The sequence below is a fragment of the Aotus nancymaae genome, unplaced genomic scaffold (assembly GCF_030222135.1).
Source record: "Aotus nancymaae isolate 86718 unplaced genomic scaffold, 86718_ANA_hifiasm-v0.15.2.pri h1tg000020l, whole genome shotgun sequence".
NCBI lineage: Eukaryota > Metazoa > Chordata > Mammalia > Primates > Aotidae > Aotus > Aotus nancymaae.
This window is the reverse complement of record NW_026988432.1, coordinates 20,990,964-21,009,135: the sequence shown is the minus strand read 5'-3', so window position 1 is coordinate 21,009,135 and position 18,172 is coordinate 20,990,964. Positions and strand designations below refer to the sequence as shown.

General features: G+C 36.1%; 1 protein-coding gene across 4 annotated transcripts in view; it reads right to left on the bottom strand.

Annotated features, from left to right (window-relative positions):
- Window positions 1-18,172, bottom strand: part of TXNL1 (thioredoxin like 1) — a 34,761-nt gene that overhangs the window by 5,101 nt on the left and 11,488 nt on the right. For all 4 annotated transcript variants that reach the window (XM_064379107.1, XM_012446444.3, XM_012446446.3 and 1 more), the window contains exons 2-7: window positions 17,741-17,837; window positions 15,055-15,228; window positions 10,230-10,352; window positions 8,465-8,534; window positions 6,261-6,433; window positions 2,927-3,031 (exon numbers count right to left, since the gene is read on the bottom strand). In XM_064379107.1, the coding sequence (XP_064235177.1) occupies window positions 2,927-3,031; window positions 6,261-6,433; window positions 8,465-8,534; window positions 10,230-10,352; window positions 15,055-15,228; window positions 17,741-17,837 (742 nt within the window). The remainder of the gene's footprint in view (window positions 1-2,926; window positions 3,032-6,260; window positions 6,434-8,464; window positions 8,535-10,229; window positions 10,353-15,054; window positions 15,229-17,740; window positions 17,838-18,172) is intronic.

Below are 18,172 nucleotides of genomic sequence, written 5' to 3'. Positions count from 1 at the left end.
TGTAATAGACATAAGAAAATCACTTCATCAATTAAAATTAATTAAACATTAAAAGCATGGGGCTAAGCCCAGAACACCAATAAGGGAGTCAATTATGGTATTCAAATTATTCTTGTAGCAATTCTCAAAGTGTGGTCTCCAAGACCCTCTCAATGGGTCTGGGAGGTCAACACTATTTTCATAATGCTAAATTGTCTTTTGCCTTTTAAACTCTCATTCGCTCCACAAGTATCCAGGGAAGTTTTTCAGAGGCTATATGATGTGTGACAGGAAAGCTGACTGAATGCAGAAGCAGATATGAGAAGGAAAGGACTCTATTAGGTTTGTAAACAGACAAGGCTGGGCAACACAGTGAGACCCTGTCGCCACACAAAAATAAAGATAAAACGGCCAAGTTTGGTGGCACACACTGTAGTCCCAGCTACTCAGGAGGCTGAGGTGGGAGGATCAGTTGAGCTCAGGAGTTTGAGGTTGAAGTGAGCCATAACTGGGCCTCTGCACTCCAGCATGGGTGACAGAACAAAACTCTGTCTAAAAAAAAAAAAAAAAAAAAAAATTCTAAATCAATGCTTTTATTCTTACTAAATTGGTTTTTCTTTTAGAAAATATGCTTATTTTTTGGCCGGGCAGTGGCTCATGCCTGTAATCCCAGCACTTTGGGAGGCCAAGGCGGGCAAATCATCTGAGGTCAGCAGTTTGAGACCAGCCTGGCCAACATGGTGAAATCCCGTTTTTACTAAAAATACAAAAATTAGTTGGGCGTGGTGGCAGGTGCCTACAGTCCCAACTACTCAGGAGGCTGAGGCAGGAGAATCACTTGAACCTGGGAGGCGGAGGCCACAGTGAGCCGAGACCGTACCACTGCACTCCAGCCTGGTGCCAGAATGAGACTCCATCTCAAAAAAGAAAAATAAAAAGAAAAGAAAATATGCTTATTTTTAATTTAAAAATATTTATGTTAACATGTGTTCATCATTTACAAATAAATATATTTTTTTATTTACCAGTTTTAACTTCTAAATGACAAATACATAAACAAAAGTTCTTTTTGGGCTTCAATAGTATTTAATAATATAAAGAGGTCCTGAAACCAAAAAGCTTGAGAACTGCTACTGTATAGTTATTTAAAGTTAAAAAAAATTAAATGAATAAATGGCTGTTATAAAACAAGCACAAATACGCTCAAGCAAGAAAGTTCTAATATCTTTGCTATCCCAAAGACAGCCCTCAAAAAGGTAGTTTGACAGTTAAAAAAGAGAAAATACAAGGCTAGAAGGGATGTGAGGGGAATGTTAAAAACGAGGTGGAGACAGATAGTTAGATGGACAATTATTCATGCAAATTAGAGAAACTTTAGCTGAATGGCTAGCTGGTATGAAGATGAACAAGATAGAATGGTGGTTATTTACGGAAAAATGAGAATCAAATAGCATAAACTAAGGTGAGAAACAGGAAAGCAGAATCAAATTTATGATATGAGAAAATAATAAGATTTATCATAACAGATGTTATAAAAAATTAAACTCAGAACAAACTACACAAGGCACAATTAAAGCCAAGTCCAATGGCATCTAAAAAGGCAAAGCAGGCAGCCAAGAAATATTTGTTGCTCACACATTTTCCCAATAAAACATATTTCATATTGTAAAAATGTAGATGTTTAATCTCTGCTTCTTCTGACCTGTCATTAAACATATGCGAAACATCTAGACATAACAGTTCTAAGTAGATAATTATTCCTGCAGTCCCCAAAAGTTAATCATGCTGTGAGACAGGAAAATAGTCGCTGGAAAAAGATGAGTTAAAATACCTATCGTCCAGGTTTTCAATTGGCAAAAAGAGCATACAATTTTCTAAGATCATCCCTTGTTATGCAACTTCATACATTTTTCTATAATTGAATTAAGTCAGATCTGTAGATATCACCAAAAAGAATAAGAGTGCTTAAGATGTTCTCCATCTTCAGTTCCACAACAGCGGTCCGCTGGGAGCCTCTCCACCTAGGAATTGCCAGGCCTAGCGAAACTCTTCCTCAAGTTCTAGACTGCCTGCCAGACGCAGTCATTAGAGACAGTGGGATACCTAAGTATTCTGTGCTGCCACATTTAAACTGAATATATAGCAACTGAGGCTCTGTACTGATAAAGCTCTAAGTAGCACTTTGATGATCTGTGGTTGTATATTTGAGAGTAACCCTAGGGAACTGTTACCAATTAAAAGCTGTTCCAGTAATGTTTAAAAATTAGTCTGGATTAACAAAGGTCCCATGTACCCTATAAATTCTTTCAAAGAATTGTAAAGATTCTTTACAATTCTTATAATTGTCTTTTCAAAAAAAAAAATGCACACACATAAAGATATACAAAAATACTGAGAAAACTTGCCTATTTACTATACCATTATTTGATGAAATGTGCTATTTCAGCATACAAACATGGTTTGGAAAGTTAATATGTCAGTATATTAAAACTCAGCTCATTTTTTTTCAAATAAAATTATTCAAGTAACTTAAAATTTCATCAGACCAAAAAAAAAGGCAAAAAAAATTTCATGAGAAATAATAATCAGAATCTTACTATCAACAAAAAGTTCCTTAATTCTCACTACTGCTTTCAAATGATTTAACTTACTTTCATTTTTCCATTATTACTAACCACTTTCTATAACCAAACTATTATTTTTACCCTTATATTGATGTCATTCATTAAAAGACTTATCAGTTAAGACATCATTTTTATTAAAGATTCCTTTTAGTTGGATATCCAAAAATATAATTAGAACTTTCTATCCTAGCTTAGCTTTGTAAAATTTCATGACATGATTTTGAATCACTTGGTTAAAAGAAAGTGTGTAGGTTGAGATACATTAAATTATTCCATTAAAATTATATTTTTACTACCCCTAAGTATCATTTAAGCAAACTTACTCGTTTGAAGTCATTCATGTTTGTTGCCTGGACTGGAGTACCAATAAAAGTAAAATATGAAATTCTTGTTGTTTCCTCTTCACCTTGATTGGACTGAACAAATATCTACCAAAAAAAAAGTTTACATGTATACTTATAATCCTTCTTCACAAACATGCTTTAAGTTTAATCAATTTCCTTAAATTAATAATCAAAATAATCAAAACTAATAATTAAAATAGAGAATAATCACTATTCTCTATTTATTGTAAAAATTAATCTAGGCTGGATGCAGTAGCTCATGCCTGTAATCCCAGAACTTCGAGAGGCTTTAGCAGGCGGATCACCTGAGGTCAGGAGTTCGAGACCAGCCTATCTAACATGGCGAAACCCCATCTCTACTAAAAATATAAAAAATTAACCAGGCGTGGTGGCGGCACCTGTAATCCCAGCTACTTGGGAGGCTGAGGCAGGAGAATCGCTTGAATCTGGGAGGCAGAGGTTGCAGTGAGCCGAGATAATGCCGCTGCACTCCAGCCTGGGCAACAAGAGCAAAACTCTAACTTAAAAAAAAAAAAAAAAAAAAACCTAAATCATATAACATTAAGACTAGTACTCCTATAGGACTATTCATTATGCTAATTGCCCTGCTATTCTCACCTTCTCTAGAGGTCATGGCAAGACACCCATATATACAAGTTCATGATAATTTAGTGTGATGGTATGGCAGAGTCATAATTAAATTCTTTTTTGTCTCACTCTGTTACACAGGCTGGAGTGCAGTGGCACAATCTCGACTCACTGTAACCTCTGCCTCCCAGGTTCAAGCAACTCTCTTGCCTCAGCTTCCCCAGTAGCTGTGATGACAGGCGCCCACCACCACGCCCAGCTAATTTTTGTGTTTTTTAGTAGAGATAGGGTTTCGCCATGTTGGCCAGGCTGGTTTCAAACTCCTGACCTCAAGTGATCTACCTGCCTCAGTCTTTCAAAGTGCTGGGATTACAGGCATGAGACACACACCCAGCAATTAAATACAGAGAATGTTGAAAGAGTATTAAGATTTACAATTACAATGGGACAGACTATCATTGGAAATTTTATTAAAATCATAGTTTTTCACGGAGAGAAATCTCTGAGTTACATTCTTTCTAATATTCCTGTGTCCATTCTCTTACCTAGAATATTAAAAGAAAAAATAGTATTGGGAATTAGCTCCCAAAACAATACTATGCACCTCATATTTTTTTAAGCTCAATTCTTTATACTTTTTATTTAAAAACTCCCCTCAGTATGTTAAAAGCTAAAAGCTTTACTCATTGATCCTTTTTCATATATTGGGATTTTTAAAATTTGCTCCATTTCTGAAAACACAATATTCTAGGTGCTGTCTACTTTAAAATATTGCACCTATCTCTTTTTTTGAGACAAGGTCTCATTATGTTACCTAGACTGGTCTTAAACTCTTTAGTGCAAGTGAAGCCCTTGCCTCAGCCTCCTAAGTAACTGGGACTACAGGTGCACTACCATGCCCAGCTAAAAATTGCTTCTTGATTTAAATAACATACTTCTTTTCATTCTGAGATGGCACTCATTGGTCAGTTCTTGTTGTTTTCATAGGCAACCATAAATTCTTTCAAGAAAATATCTGATAACCAGTATTCTAAGTTTAATATAACCATTTTCTTTGATTTCATTTGAGTAGGATATTACTAATACTTAAAACTCAACTTGATTAAAATTCTTTTTTTTTTTTTTGTAGCCCAGGCTGGAGTATAATGACACAATTACAGCTCATTGAAGCCTCAATCTCCCAGGCTCAAGTGATCCTCCAGAGTAGCTGGGACTACAGGCATACCACCATGCCCAGCTAGTTTTTGTATTTTTTTGTAGATACGGTTTCACCTGTTGCCCAGGCTGGTCTTAAAATTGTGGGCTCAAGCAATCTGCCCCCTTGGCTTCCCAAAATGCTGGGATTACAGGTGTGAGTCACCACACCCAGACAATTATAATTCTTCATATTACTACATAGATTCTGTGAAACTCTCAAAAATATTCTAAAATGAACACATACTTTAGCATTCTTCTAATTTACAAAAATAAAATTATTCCATCACAACAAACAAATTGTATCAGTTTGGCATGACATTCTCAGTGGCTCTGCGCTGGTTCCAAATTTCTTTTTCTAAGTATTCTGCTATTCTTTTCTAACTGTCCTACCCATTACTCTAAATGACTGTAGGTGAGAAGTATGTGCTGGGTTTCAATGCTAAATTTTTTAAAAGAAATTAATAACCACTAAAAAGTAGCTGATTCTTATGAGTGGCATTTTTATAATGATATCTAAACTATATCACTTAAAATCATCTCAAGCATTAGTAGTCAATCTTCAGAAAGGCTGTGTGTAGTGGCTGAAGCCTATAAACCCAGCACTTTGGGAGGCTGAGACAGGAGGACTGCTTGAGCCCAGAAGTTTGAGACCAGCCTGGGCCACACAGGGAGACTTCGTCTCTACAAAACTAAAAAATTAGCTGGGTGTGGTGGCATGTGCCTGTGGTTGCAGCTGCTCAGGAGGCTGAGGGAGGATCACCTGAGCCCCGTAGGTGAGGGCCATACTTAACCAAAATCGTGCCACTGTACTCCAGGCTGGGCAACAAAGCAAGAACCAAGAACCTGCCTCAAAGGAAAAAAAAATTCAGATACCTTAGGTCATCTAATAAAATGTAATATTATTTTTTTAAAAGGTCATTTTTAAGCCAGGTGCAGTGGTGCATGCCTGTAATCCTAGCAACTCAGGAGGCTGAGGTGGGAGGATTATTTGAGCCCCAGAGTTCAAGTCACCCTGGGCAACAAAGGGAGGCTCCATCTCAAAAATAAATAAAAAGTCATTTTTACTAAGATCATGACCACCACACTTTAAAACTCCATATTCAAGAAGCAAATAGGATTTTATAAACATATCACTACTTATTATCAGGTATAAAGAATAAAGCACAAATATCTTCAATTTAAGTATAACGTGGTAGAATAAACTTCTAGCAAAAGCACTAGTCAATCTTCAGAAAGGCTGGGTGTAGTGGCTAAAGCGTATAAACCCAGTACTTATATGTGTATGTTTAATATACATATAAAACAACTAACAAAAACCCACAAATATTCAAAAATCAATCCATCCTTCCTCTTTAGGGTACATAAATTAAAAAGAAGAAAATTTAACTATCCCATTGTACATTTTTACTCATTTCAAACTGAGTGGACAAATACCACTTTAAAGAATCACTTAGACTCACCTAGGATACTGAAAATAGTATTGTTACTCACAAACCTATTAAATACACATGAATGAAATACTGCTTACAGTTACACTGTTAACATTCTGAAACTTAACATAACGAAGTGGAACAATGCCATCTTCTTTAATATCATCCTCTGTCAGTTCCAGAGCTTGAGTTGGTTCACTTCTTTCTGCCTCTTCAAAATCCATAGATCGGGGTAGGTTGATAAAAATTTTTACATATTTAGGACCCTGACCTATAAAATAGTAGAATAAAATGAAATGTTTAAAAACCTCAAACATACTATACTCTGTTTACCACTACACTCATACTAGACACAAAGACACACACAAATCAATATACATATACTTCAAAGAAATCTATTATTAGAACTTGTATAAAAGTCCGAGTATCTAGGCAGCCAATCCTTTATTTTCCAATACACATTTACTGGTACCTTCTTGGCCGAGCTAACACGATGCTAAATGTTAGGAATATAAACCCCCCCACACACCTCCCCCCCCACACACACACACCCCACACACACATGGCAAATCCCTGCCTGCCCCCAACTACAAAAGACATGCTATAATAAAAGACCACAGGAGAGGAGATTCATGGAAGGTGACAGTGGATTCTGACTACATATGCAGGTTAACAAAAAGCTTCATAAAAGAAATAGCACTTGAGCTAGATCTTATAGTTGCCAATAGTTGGTACATTTAGTTATTTACGAAGAAAGTATTATCAGTGACAACATTTAGCCAAAAAAAAAAAAAAAAAAAATCAATAATACAAATTGCCAAATTTCATTAGGGATTACGTTAGGATGTGCTACGTGGTAAAGCCCCATATATAGAATGCCTTAATCCCTTTAACTTCAAGGCACAATTTTTTTTTTTTTTTGGAGATGGAATCTTGCTCCTGTTGCCCAGGCTGGAGTACAATGGCGTGATCTTGGTTCACTGCAACCTCTGCCTCCCAGGTTCAAGTGATTCTCCTGCCCTAGCCTCCAGAGTAGCTGGGATTATAGGCACACACCATCACACTCCACTAATTTTTTCTATTTTTAGTAGGGACAGGGTTTTACCATGTTGGTCAGGCTGGTCTCAAACTCCTGACCTCCGGTGACTGACCCGCCTCAGCCTCCCAAAGTGCTGAAATTACAGGAATAAGTCACCACACCCAGCCTCAAAGCACAATTTAAGACCCATATTTTGTGGCTGATGAAGGAAAAGTAAAACTCATTTCCACAGCATTTGCTTATACAAATACTTTGTAATTTCAGAGTGAAAGTCAAATTATTAACATAAAAATTTAGCGTAATCAATAAGAAAATGCTATCTTCTAAACAGGGCCTTGGCTATTTCTTCCAATCAATTAAAAAAAAAAAAAACACCCAAAACCAAAACAAAAAAAAAACAAAAAACAAAAAACAGAACCCTAGTCTCCATTCCCCATTCCCCCTCAGAAAAAGCTTAACAGAAACAGAAAAAATGGGGGGAGTAAATAAAGAAAATTCCTTCTTTTAGAAGAAGAGAAATTCTAAGTCTGTGTAATCATATTTACATGCATCGACATAAAAAAGATGATACTATTAATAGGGCACAAACAGGAATATCTGGAGCCTCAGTTTTCTCACTTAAAATAAAAGGGGTTTGAAATAAATTTTTCCCAGTTTTGATTCTAAAATATGGCTGCTCAGAACCTACAGTTTTAGAACAGTTGGAAAAAAGGATTCAGCACTTCTTAGATTAAAAGGAAACAAATTTTAAAATAAAAAAGCATAAAAATAAGTTTCCTTTCTTTCATACTTTCAGTACCTAACAATCTCACATTATTTACCCATTCATTTATATTTTGCTTTGTTCCAAAACAACCTAGGCACAGTGCTCACACCTGTAATCTTAGCACTTTGGAAGGCCGAGGCGAGTGGACCACTTGAAGTCAGGTGTTCGAGACCAGCCTGGCCAACAGATGGTAAAATCCTGTACTAAATGTACAAAAATTAGCCAAGCATGGCAGTGCATGTCTGTAGTCCCAGCTACTTGGGAGGCTGAGGTGGGAGAATCACTTGAACCCAGGAGGCAGAGATTACAGCAAGCTAAGATTGCACCACTATACTCCAGCCTGGGTGACAGAGCAAGACTCCGTCTCAAAACAATAACAACAACAACAACAATAACAACAAACTACCTCTACCTTTATTTAATAAAAAGTTTTAATTTTATGCTAACAGTTCTATAAAGCAGGAAGTTAGTTTAAAGAAAAACTATGCTTTACTCACCATTATCTGGTCCTTGAAATTTCATGGAATAAAGCTTAACAGGTTGATTGAATGCCACAGTAATTAGCAGCTGTGGAGAAAAGAGTTTCATTTGAAAAGGGCTCTTGAACACACTGAGTACACAAACTACTGAAGTAGAATTAACAGGCCAAAAAAAAAAAAAAAAAAAAAAAACTAATTCATTGAACAAAACCAATGTAGTATGAAAAATCAGCAAGTTGAAAGTCACTTGATTAGATAACATTTGAGAAGCACCACCATCAATTATTTATATAAGGGAATACAAAAAATTAATCAAGTAAATACTAAACTATGCATAGAAATCTAAGGTCTTGTGAGCTATAAACTGGCAAGCAACCTGCTTTCTAACAAGTCAAACAAAAATCGCAAATTAAAATCAAATGTAAACTATACATTTTAGCATACAGCTCTAGGATGGTTTGACAAGTGTCTTTCCACATTACTTGACAATTTAGAGGCAATACATAGGTTATGCAGAGACTAGCCCTGAAATGGACCCTGTTCCCAAACTCAAGAGAATAGGGCTCTTACAGCTCTGAAATAACTCCCAAACTTTCATCCTACATTTTACTTGACTGACTGAATCTGGAAGGTCACATAAGGGAACAGGAATACGAAACACTATCAGAATGCTTCTCTCTCAGATACTCTCCTGGATCATTTGCTCCATCTTCTTTCCAGCCAAAAGTGTGTTTGGTATAAATACCTATGCTTCTACCCTGGAAACAAGATTTCCTGGGCAGGAAAATTTCACGAAGCCTGAGCCAGTCCTGCTGATAAGCATTATCACATTATTTTTAGGGCATCATTGATAAGGAACACAATGTGAATGATACTCTCAAAGCTGTAAAATAAGATGGCTCTGGGGTAAAAGCATAGAAAGATGGGGTTTGTATTTCTGATTTCAGAATCATATTGTGGTTTATCTGCCTAAGAAAATTACAAGGCTATTTCCTTTAGTTACACCAATACTTTTTATACTTGACCCATAATAGTATATTAAAAAATAAGCATGGTATATTTAGGAAACTGAACTGTAGGTGAAGAGCAGAAGAGACTAGAAAGCTAAAAACAGATCAAGCCAGCCTCTTCCTAAAGCCAGTGAAGAGTTATTTCACTCTTCTAAGGAAGAAAAAGATGCAGATTTATACTTCAGAAAAATAACTTTTGTTACCATATAGAAGATGAACTGGAATGGGACAAACCAGACACAATGGAAGAGAAAGTAAATTGAGAAAAATAACAGCTACAACAAATATTTTAAAAGCTTGATCAAGTTGATAACACCCCACTTACTCTGTGATAAGGGCAAGGCAGGGAAACAAAGAATACAACAGAGGTTTATATCTAGGAGAAAGGAGTTAATCACACAGGAAGTACACATCCCATTAGTCTCTATTTCTCAGATACAAATTCATCTGGGTGAGAAGAAAGTATGGAAGACAGGTCAAAGATGAACAAAAGGACGCAACAGTGTGTAACAGCTCAGTTCTGCAGCGGGTCCCATCCAAGAGTTAGCGATTTTCCTTAGTGCACCTGGCAGCCCACGTACAAGAACAGAGAAAGGAGGTGGGTCCGTGTGGTCAAAAGACAAAAGTCAAAGAAACTAAAAGCTATAGAAATGAGAGGAAGAAGGGATCATCTGGGAAGGAGACATAAACCACAAGATGGAACAAGATAAAGAAACAAGAGCAGGCATAAATACTGATAATCTCCACAAGCCTTAACTTCAGCCCTCAATTACCTGTTCATCACAGTCAGATTCCAAGAAGGTCGTGTCTTTTCGTAAACAGTTGTCAAATCCATGCTCATCACTTTCATTAAGACATTCACAACCAGCTTTGTTAATAAAAGGCATTAAATCCATCTGAAAAAAAATTAAACCAAGATTTTAATAAAAAATCCAAATCGTAGGCAATTTTAAGAAAACTCTTTTAAAACAGTTCATAAAACAATTTTAGGATAGTCCTTTCATTTGCATTTCTGAGATCTACCATTGATTATTAAAGCCAAATCTAGGCTTATCCTACTTGTTAAGTATCAGAAATTATGTCCTTAACACTAAGATTATAAAACGTTGACTTACGCTTTAAAAAATGTGCTTTACAGAAGAAAGTATGCAAATTAAAGTATCTGTAAGATCCAAAGAAAGCCTGTTTCCCTCTTCTAGTGGCCAAATTTACCTTTGAAGATGTCCAATTTAAGGAGTAACAAATAAGGACTTAAAAAGTTTTTAACAAGAAATATTTCAAACAAACAAAAGTGTAATAATATAGTGAATCCCATGTATCTACCACGTCCACCTACAATAATCATCAACTCATGGCCACTCTTGCCTCATCTTTAACCCCCAACTACATCCTAACTCTCCTCCTGATTAGTTTGAAAAATGTTAAACATCTTTTCATTTCATTCATGAACATTTCAGTGTGAATTTCTAAGCAATAAGAGCTTTAAAAAAAAAAACACACATTCTCAATAGCATTATCACAATCAATAATATTTAACATCAAATCAGTGGTCAAGTTTCCTTAAGTGTCTATAAATATTTTACAGTTGAATTGTTAGACTCAGAATAAAGATCCAAAAAAAGTATATGCCAGTAATAGAGAGAAAAAGTAAAAGGCTTGGCACAGTGGCTCATGCCTGTAATCCCAGCACTTGGAGGCTGAGGTGGGTGGATAGCTTGGGCCTAGGAGTCTGAGACCAGCCTGGGCAACACAGTAAGACTTGGTCTTGAAAAAAAAGTAAACAAAAAAATTAGCTGGGTACAGTGGCGTGTGCCTTTAGTCCCAGCTAATTGGGAGGCTGAGCTGGGAGGATGGCTTAAGATCAGGAAATCAAGGCAGCAGTGAGCGGAAATTGTGCCACTGTACTCCAGCCTGGGCAACAGAGTGAGACCCTGTCTCAAAAAAAAAAAAAAGTATAAACATTATATTTGGAGGCTGGACGTGGTGGCTCATGCCTGTAATCCCAGCACTTTGGGAGGCTGAAAAGGGTAGATCACCTGAGTTCAGGAGTTTGAGACCAGCCTGGCCAACATGGTGAAACCCTGTCTCTACTAAAAATACAGAATTAGCTGGGCGTGGTGGCGGGCACCTGTATAATTCCAGCTACTCGGGAAGCTGAGGCAGGAGAATCGCTTGAACTCGGGATGCAGAGGTTGCAGTGAGGCAAGATCACGCCACTGCACTCCAGTCTGGGCAACAAAGCGAGACTATCTCAAAAACAAACAAACAAAAAAACTTAAAAAATATAAAAAACAGCTTTCCCTGCCAATAGTGCTCATGCAAACACGGTGAACATTCCTAAAACTTGCTGGACTTTCTGTAAGAAGTGTAGTACTGGGCACGGTGGCTCACGCCTATAATCCCAGTACTTTGGGAGGCCGAGGCAGGTGGATCATGAGGTCAAGAGATCGAGACCATCTTGGTCAACATGATGAAACCCCATCTCTACTAAAAATACAAAAATTAGCTGGGCATGGTGGTGTGCGCCTGTAGTCCCAGCTACTCAGGAGGCTGAGGCAGGAGAATTACTTGAACCCAGGAGGCAGAGGTTGCGGTGAGTGGAGATCGTGCCATTGCACTCCAGCCTGGGTAACAAAAGCGAAACTCCAACTCAAAAAAAAAAAAGAAGTGTGGCAAATACCAATCCCACAAAAGTGACACAGTACAAGAAGGGCAAGGATTCTCTGAAAGCCCAGGGAAAGCAGTTTTATGACAGGAAGCAGAGTGGCTATGGTGGGCAGACTAAGTCAATTTTCCAGAAAAAGGCTAAAACTACAAAGATTGTGTTAAGGCTTGAGTGCATTGAGCCCAACTGCAGATCTAAGAGAATGCTGGTTATTAAAAGATGCAAGCATTTTGAACTGGGAGTAGATAAGAAGAGAAAGGGTCACGTGGTCCAGTTCTAAGTGTCATATTTTCTTTTATTATAAAAACAAAATCTTGAGTTTATGTTCACTTCATTTGTTTGCAGTTCATCTTTCGGAAGGGAATAAGCTAGAGCCATCAATAAAATTCCACTTGTGGAGATATTTTAAAAAATAAATTAAAAAATAAAGCCACACTATACATAATCTACTCTTAGCAAATATGGGGGAGTAAAGATATATGGTTTTAAATTTTTCCCAACTTCAACTAACATTTTTAGAAAGTTAAAGTCATTATTCACAGAAAGGTAATTACAATTAACAATAACGTGTGTATTTCAAAATAGCTAGAAGATTTGGAGTAACATATTGCATGTAAGTATCAAAATATCACATGTACCCCATAAATATGCACAACTATTATGTATCAATTTTTAAGTCACTATGTTCACAAAAAAAGTGTTCTGAATTAGAATTATGAGTCTTCACCTTTTGAGCATCACAACTACATCTTTCACAATATCTTAACCCCCTAAAATAGATACATATATTTCTCTTTTTAAATTAAAGTGAATTAAAATTATTCAATCTTAAGATTTTTTTAAAAACTTCTCATACCGTCGTACTCTGGCCTCAGGTAAATAGTTTCAAAACAATAGGACGTATAAATCAACAACTTGTATAGCCTCTGAGTGTTAAAACATAATCACCAAAACTGATTCCAAGAAACTCCCAGTTTTATAAACAATTGTTAATGCTGCTTTTATTTATTTATTTATTTATTTAGAGACAGAGTCTCGCTCTGTTGCCCAGACTAAGAGTGTAGTGGCATGATCTTGGCATACTGCAACCTCCGCCTCCCAGGTTCAACCGATTCTCTTGCCTCAGCCTCCTGAGTAGCTGGGATTACAGGCACCCGCCATCACACCCAGCTAATTTTTGTATTTTCGTAGAGATGGGGTTTCACCATGTTAGCCAGACTGGCCTCAAACTCCTGACCTCAGCTGATCCACCTGCCTTGGCCTCCCAAAGTTCTGGGTTTACAGGAATGAGCCACTGCACCTGGCCTGCAATGCTTATATTTAAATCTACTTAGGAGAAAGGTTTCCATCCAGTGACTCTTATTTCCAGTAAGTTTCTACTTGTGTTCTAAGAACAATAATAGTCTTGGGAACAGAGTACCAGTTTTAAATACTGAATAACCCTGTAAGACCTAAATAGTTCAAAACTTTAATGTCTTGATTGACACCTGATAGGAAAAAAAGAGAATTTTTTAAAAAACAGCTTTTCATATTTTATCCATAACATTTACACAAAAACTAAATTTTTATTTCTTAAAATTTCATTTTTTCATGCCTATTTCCTATCTGAGGCCAAAACACTCATACCATAGCTGATGTGTAAAGAAGTATGCCTATAACTAAGCAACAAGACTACTGTGCTTATAACACTTTTTAATGCAAAACACCCTTAGTAACAAAGGGAAAAAATAAAAAGATACAAACACAATGGTTTACAAGTTAAATTATTTCTGAAACTGTCCAAAAGATATTACAACCATGATATAAACAATACATTGATACTTTCTAATTGAACATTACAACTTCAAATTACAGGCCTATTTTAAATAACAGTAATTGTACTTCCCTAAATTAAGGCTGGTATCACATGTTACCGATGCTTTCTGACACCCTCCCAATCTCCTACTGCACACACATACACAGAATCTCTCATATTTATTAGACTATAGCTTCTCTTCATTTGGCATGAATTTAGACATACAGAGAGGACTTGTAGCTCCATGAAACAAATCTGCTTTAAAACGCCTGATAAGTACCTTGTTTAGGATATTAGCTTTAACTTGAGGTAACTTTTAAAAAAATTCATTCTTTGATCTACCAGTGCAGTAACTTTATAACCAGAGAAATTAAGAACTACATTATTATTCAGGATTTACCTATATGTATAAACAAATCTAATACCATGAAGTGCTGCTTCTGAATTTTGCTTCTTTCTTGAATAACTCTCAAATTAAAAATGCTGCATTATAACTACTCATACTCTGAAGTTTTCAAACACTATCCTTTAGATTCTTAAGTCTTTATGTTGCTATTTAAAATATTTACTCTTAAAACCTAGAATAATACATGTGATACTAAAGTCACATTTAATTCTAAAACAAAATCAGTAACTAGACTTTTTTTTTAAACATAGAGTGCCAGAAAAGAGGGCATACATTTAAAAAGATAAAGCTATAGGAAGTGAGTGGCAGCAAAGGGAGTTCAATATATAATGTCATAATTAAAACTTGTAAGACATTTTACACAATTGTCAAAAAGTGAAAAAAAATTTCCAATACACGTCTTCACTTTTCGCAAAAAAAAAAAAAAAAAAAGTATAAAGCAAGTATTTTTAAATGGCTATTAAAACAGCTCAGAAAGCAGATAAAAAAATAAGTGGCAAAGAAAATCAGGAGAAATTTAGGAAAAACAGTTTATGATAGGGGCTTAACACACACAAAGACATACACATACAGACAAAACTCAATAGTCAGATAATAAATTTAATTTGAAACCTCTTATTTAAAAGTATTGTAAACCATTAAGAGATAGAACATAAAACCAGTTATATTTCATTGTAACCAAATAATGACATGTATAAGATACATTATGATTTCACTTTCCAGTCTACATACATAGCCTTTTGGAATATCTGTGTCTTCATTGCTTCCAGGGTCATTTTCTAAGTGCTGCTTGATTTTTTCTTCTAATCCCACAGCATCTGCTCCTTGATACTGATCAATTCTCACTTTGTTTCGAAAAAACAAAAATGTAGGTGTTGCTGATATATTGTTGGTGGCAGCTGTTCCCTAGAATTGATAAGTTGGACAGTGTTATGAATTAAATCTTAAACCACTTTGAATATTCATTCTATACCTTTATGGAAGTTAAATATCATAAGCATGAAGTAAAAACATGTAAAATACTGCATTCTTAATTGTAATTTAAGAAAAAAATAGAACTGTTCCTAAGAGAGTTCCCCTTTGGGCATAGCTACATAACCCTTTCACACACTATAAAGAACATCGTCTATATTTTTATCATTTTTACTGCTAAATATGTCATCCAATAGAAAAATTAGCTTTCAATGCCGGAACTGTGCTTTACACCAGACAGGTCTTTCATAATAACAGGTATTTCTCAAAAAGAATAACCAAGAATGGTATTAATAAAGTGAACACAAACTACTACTACGAGAAAAAAGTGTCTATCTGGCCAGGCATGGTGGCTCATGCCTGTAGTCTCATAACTTTGGGAGGCCGAGGCGGGTAGATCACCCAAGGTTGGGAGTTCAAGACCAGCCTGACCAACATGGAGGAAAATCCATCTCTACTAAAAATACAAAATTAAGCCAGGCATCGTTGCGGGCTCCTATAATCCCAGCTACTTGGGAGGCTGAGACAGGGGAATCACTTGAACCCAGGAGGCAGAGGTTGCGGTAAGCCGAGAAGGCGCCATTGCACTCCAGCCTGGGCAACAAGATCGAGACTCCATCTCAAAAAAAAAACAAAAAAAAGTGCGCATCTGAAAAACAGTAGTCAATCTGCCTGTGAAAAACAGGCAATGTATTTTGTATTGCAACTGTCACCCAATTTTTACTCTTATAGAAATGTCTTTGGTCACCTATCAAACACATTCCAGCAGCTATCTTTTTAAATTCTGTCCTAGCTCCACAATTTTATAAGACTAACTACTGAATGGAAATTACCTAATACCCACTGAGTATCCTAGTTTAAACTTTTCGTAACAAGTATAAAGGAACCAGTAAAGCAAATATGGCACCTTACATATTCAAATATTATGAATGTCACTACTATATTGTTTAAAGAAAAATAACATAAAGATTAACATAGGAATGTCTTCTCAAAGCCTCTAAGTGAAAAAACTATGATTGACCTTACAAAGAAGTGCTGCCCAAAACAATGGACATGTAGCACATGAGCTACATATGCAATTTTAAATTTTCTATTATCTATAATTAAAAAGTAAAATAATTAAAATCAATTTTAATATCACAGCAAACCTAATATATATATTTTCAATCTAATCAACATAAAAAGATAATGCATTATTTTATTTTTTTTCATACTAAGTCTTTAAAATCTGATGTGTATTTTATACTTTCAGTGCATCTCAATTTGGCTTTGCCACATTTAAAGTGCTCAGTAAACACATGTAGCCAGTGGTTACAATACCTGACAGCAAAGCTCCAGGAGAAAGCACTTTCATATCAGAAACAGTGATTAAATCAGGGGCCAATGATACAGTTGAATAACACGTGACTAAGTGCTGAAACATAAACGTGTGTAACAAATCCCCAAACTACAAACTACATAATATTCTAAAATGTTTACCACACTCAGAAACTTAACAAAGATAAAGTTGCAGAGCTGTAGAGTTGTTCCTTAATCAGAACTAAAGACTCCACTTTTTAGTGTTGGAAAGAGACTTCCAATTTTTTTTTTTCTTAACAACTCCCCACATTTCTACATATACAAATACAGGACTGTCACATACCATTCCAACTAAGTAATCAGGGCAATTCACCTACAACACTGTGGCTCAATCAACAGTAATCAACATTTTGGCCAGGTGCGGTGGCTCCCACCTGTAATCCCAGTACTTTGGGAGACCGAGGCAGGCAGATCACAAGGTTAGGAGATGGAGACCATCCTGGCTAACATGGTAAAACCCCGTCTCTACTACAAATACAAAGAATTAGCCGGGCGTGGTAGCAATCGCCTATAGTCCCAGCTACTCAGGAGGTTGAGGCAGGAAAATCACTTGAACCCAGGAGGTGGAGGTTGCAGTGAGCCAAGATTGTGCCACTGCACCCCAGCCTGGTGACAGATCTGAGACTCCATCTCAAAGAAAAAATAAATTAAAAAAAAAGTAAGGAACACTTTAAAAAGTTTCTGCTTAGTATGCTGATTTGGAGATAAGATTACAAACTGATCAATTCAAACTATAACCAAGAACTCCTTACCATTGCTGTATAATCGGCCAATGCCTCAGGGGTAGAAGATATAATTGTAGGTTTGCAAAACACAAGGAAATGTAATACACAGAACTGCTAGGTGACCTATTAACAACATCGTATTAATTTTATATCAGAAGGTGATTAATACAAACCTGAAGCAATTAATAACATGCTACTCTTAACTAATGTAGCCATAATGACATCTGTAATAATGACATCAACATAACATCTTCCTATCTTCAAAGGAATAAGTACTATGTGCATCAAGAGATAAATGAAGAATATTAATGTTGGATTCAAATTTATTCAAAAGTAAATTTAAAAAGATTCCTTTCCCTTACCTGACACTGATGTACATCGACTTCCAAGAAAACAGCCTGTGGATATTTATTACTCATAGAACTGAATGCTGGGGCAATCCTCAAACATGGCCCACACCTGTGAGAAAAGGAAAAGGAACATTAAAATAAGACTAAAGATTGTAAATCTGAAGCACTCATCAATTAAACATAAACTAGAACAAACACTGATATTCCTGGCTTTGACTCTCTGGTTTATTTTTTTATTTTTTATTTTTTTTGAGACAGGGTCTCATTCTGTAACCCAGGCTGGAGTACAGTAGCATAAGCATGGCTCACTGTAGTCTCAATCTTCCAGGCTCAAGCAATCCTCCCACCTCAGCCTTCCAAGTAGCTGCAACTACAAGTGCATGTCACCACACCCAGCTAAACAGCTATTTTTTTTTTCATTTTTGGACAGATAGGGTCTCACTA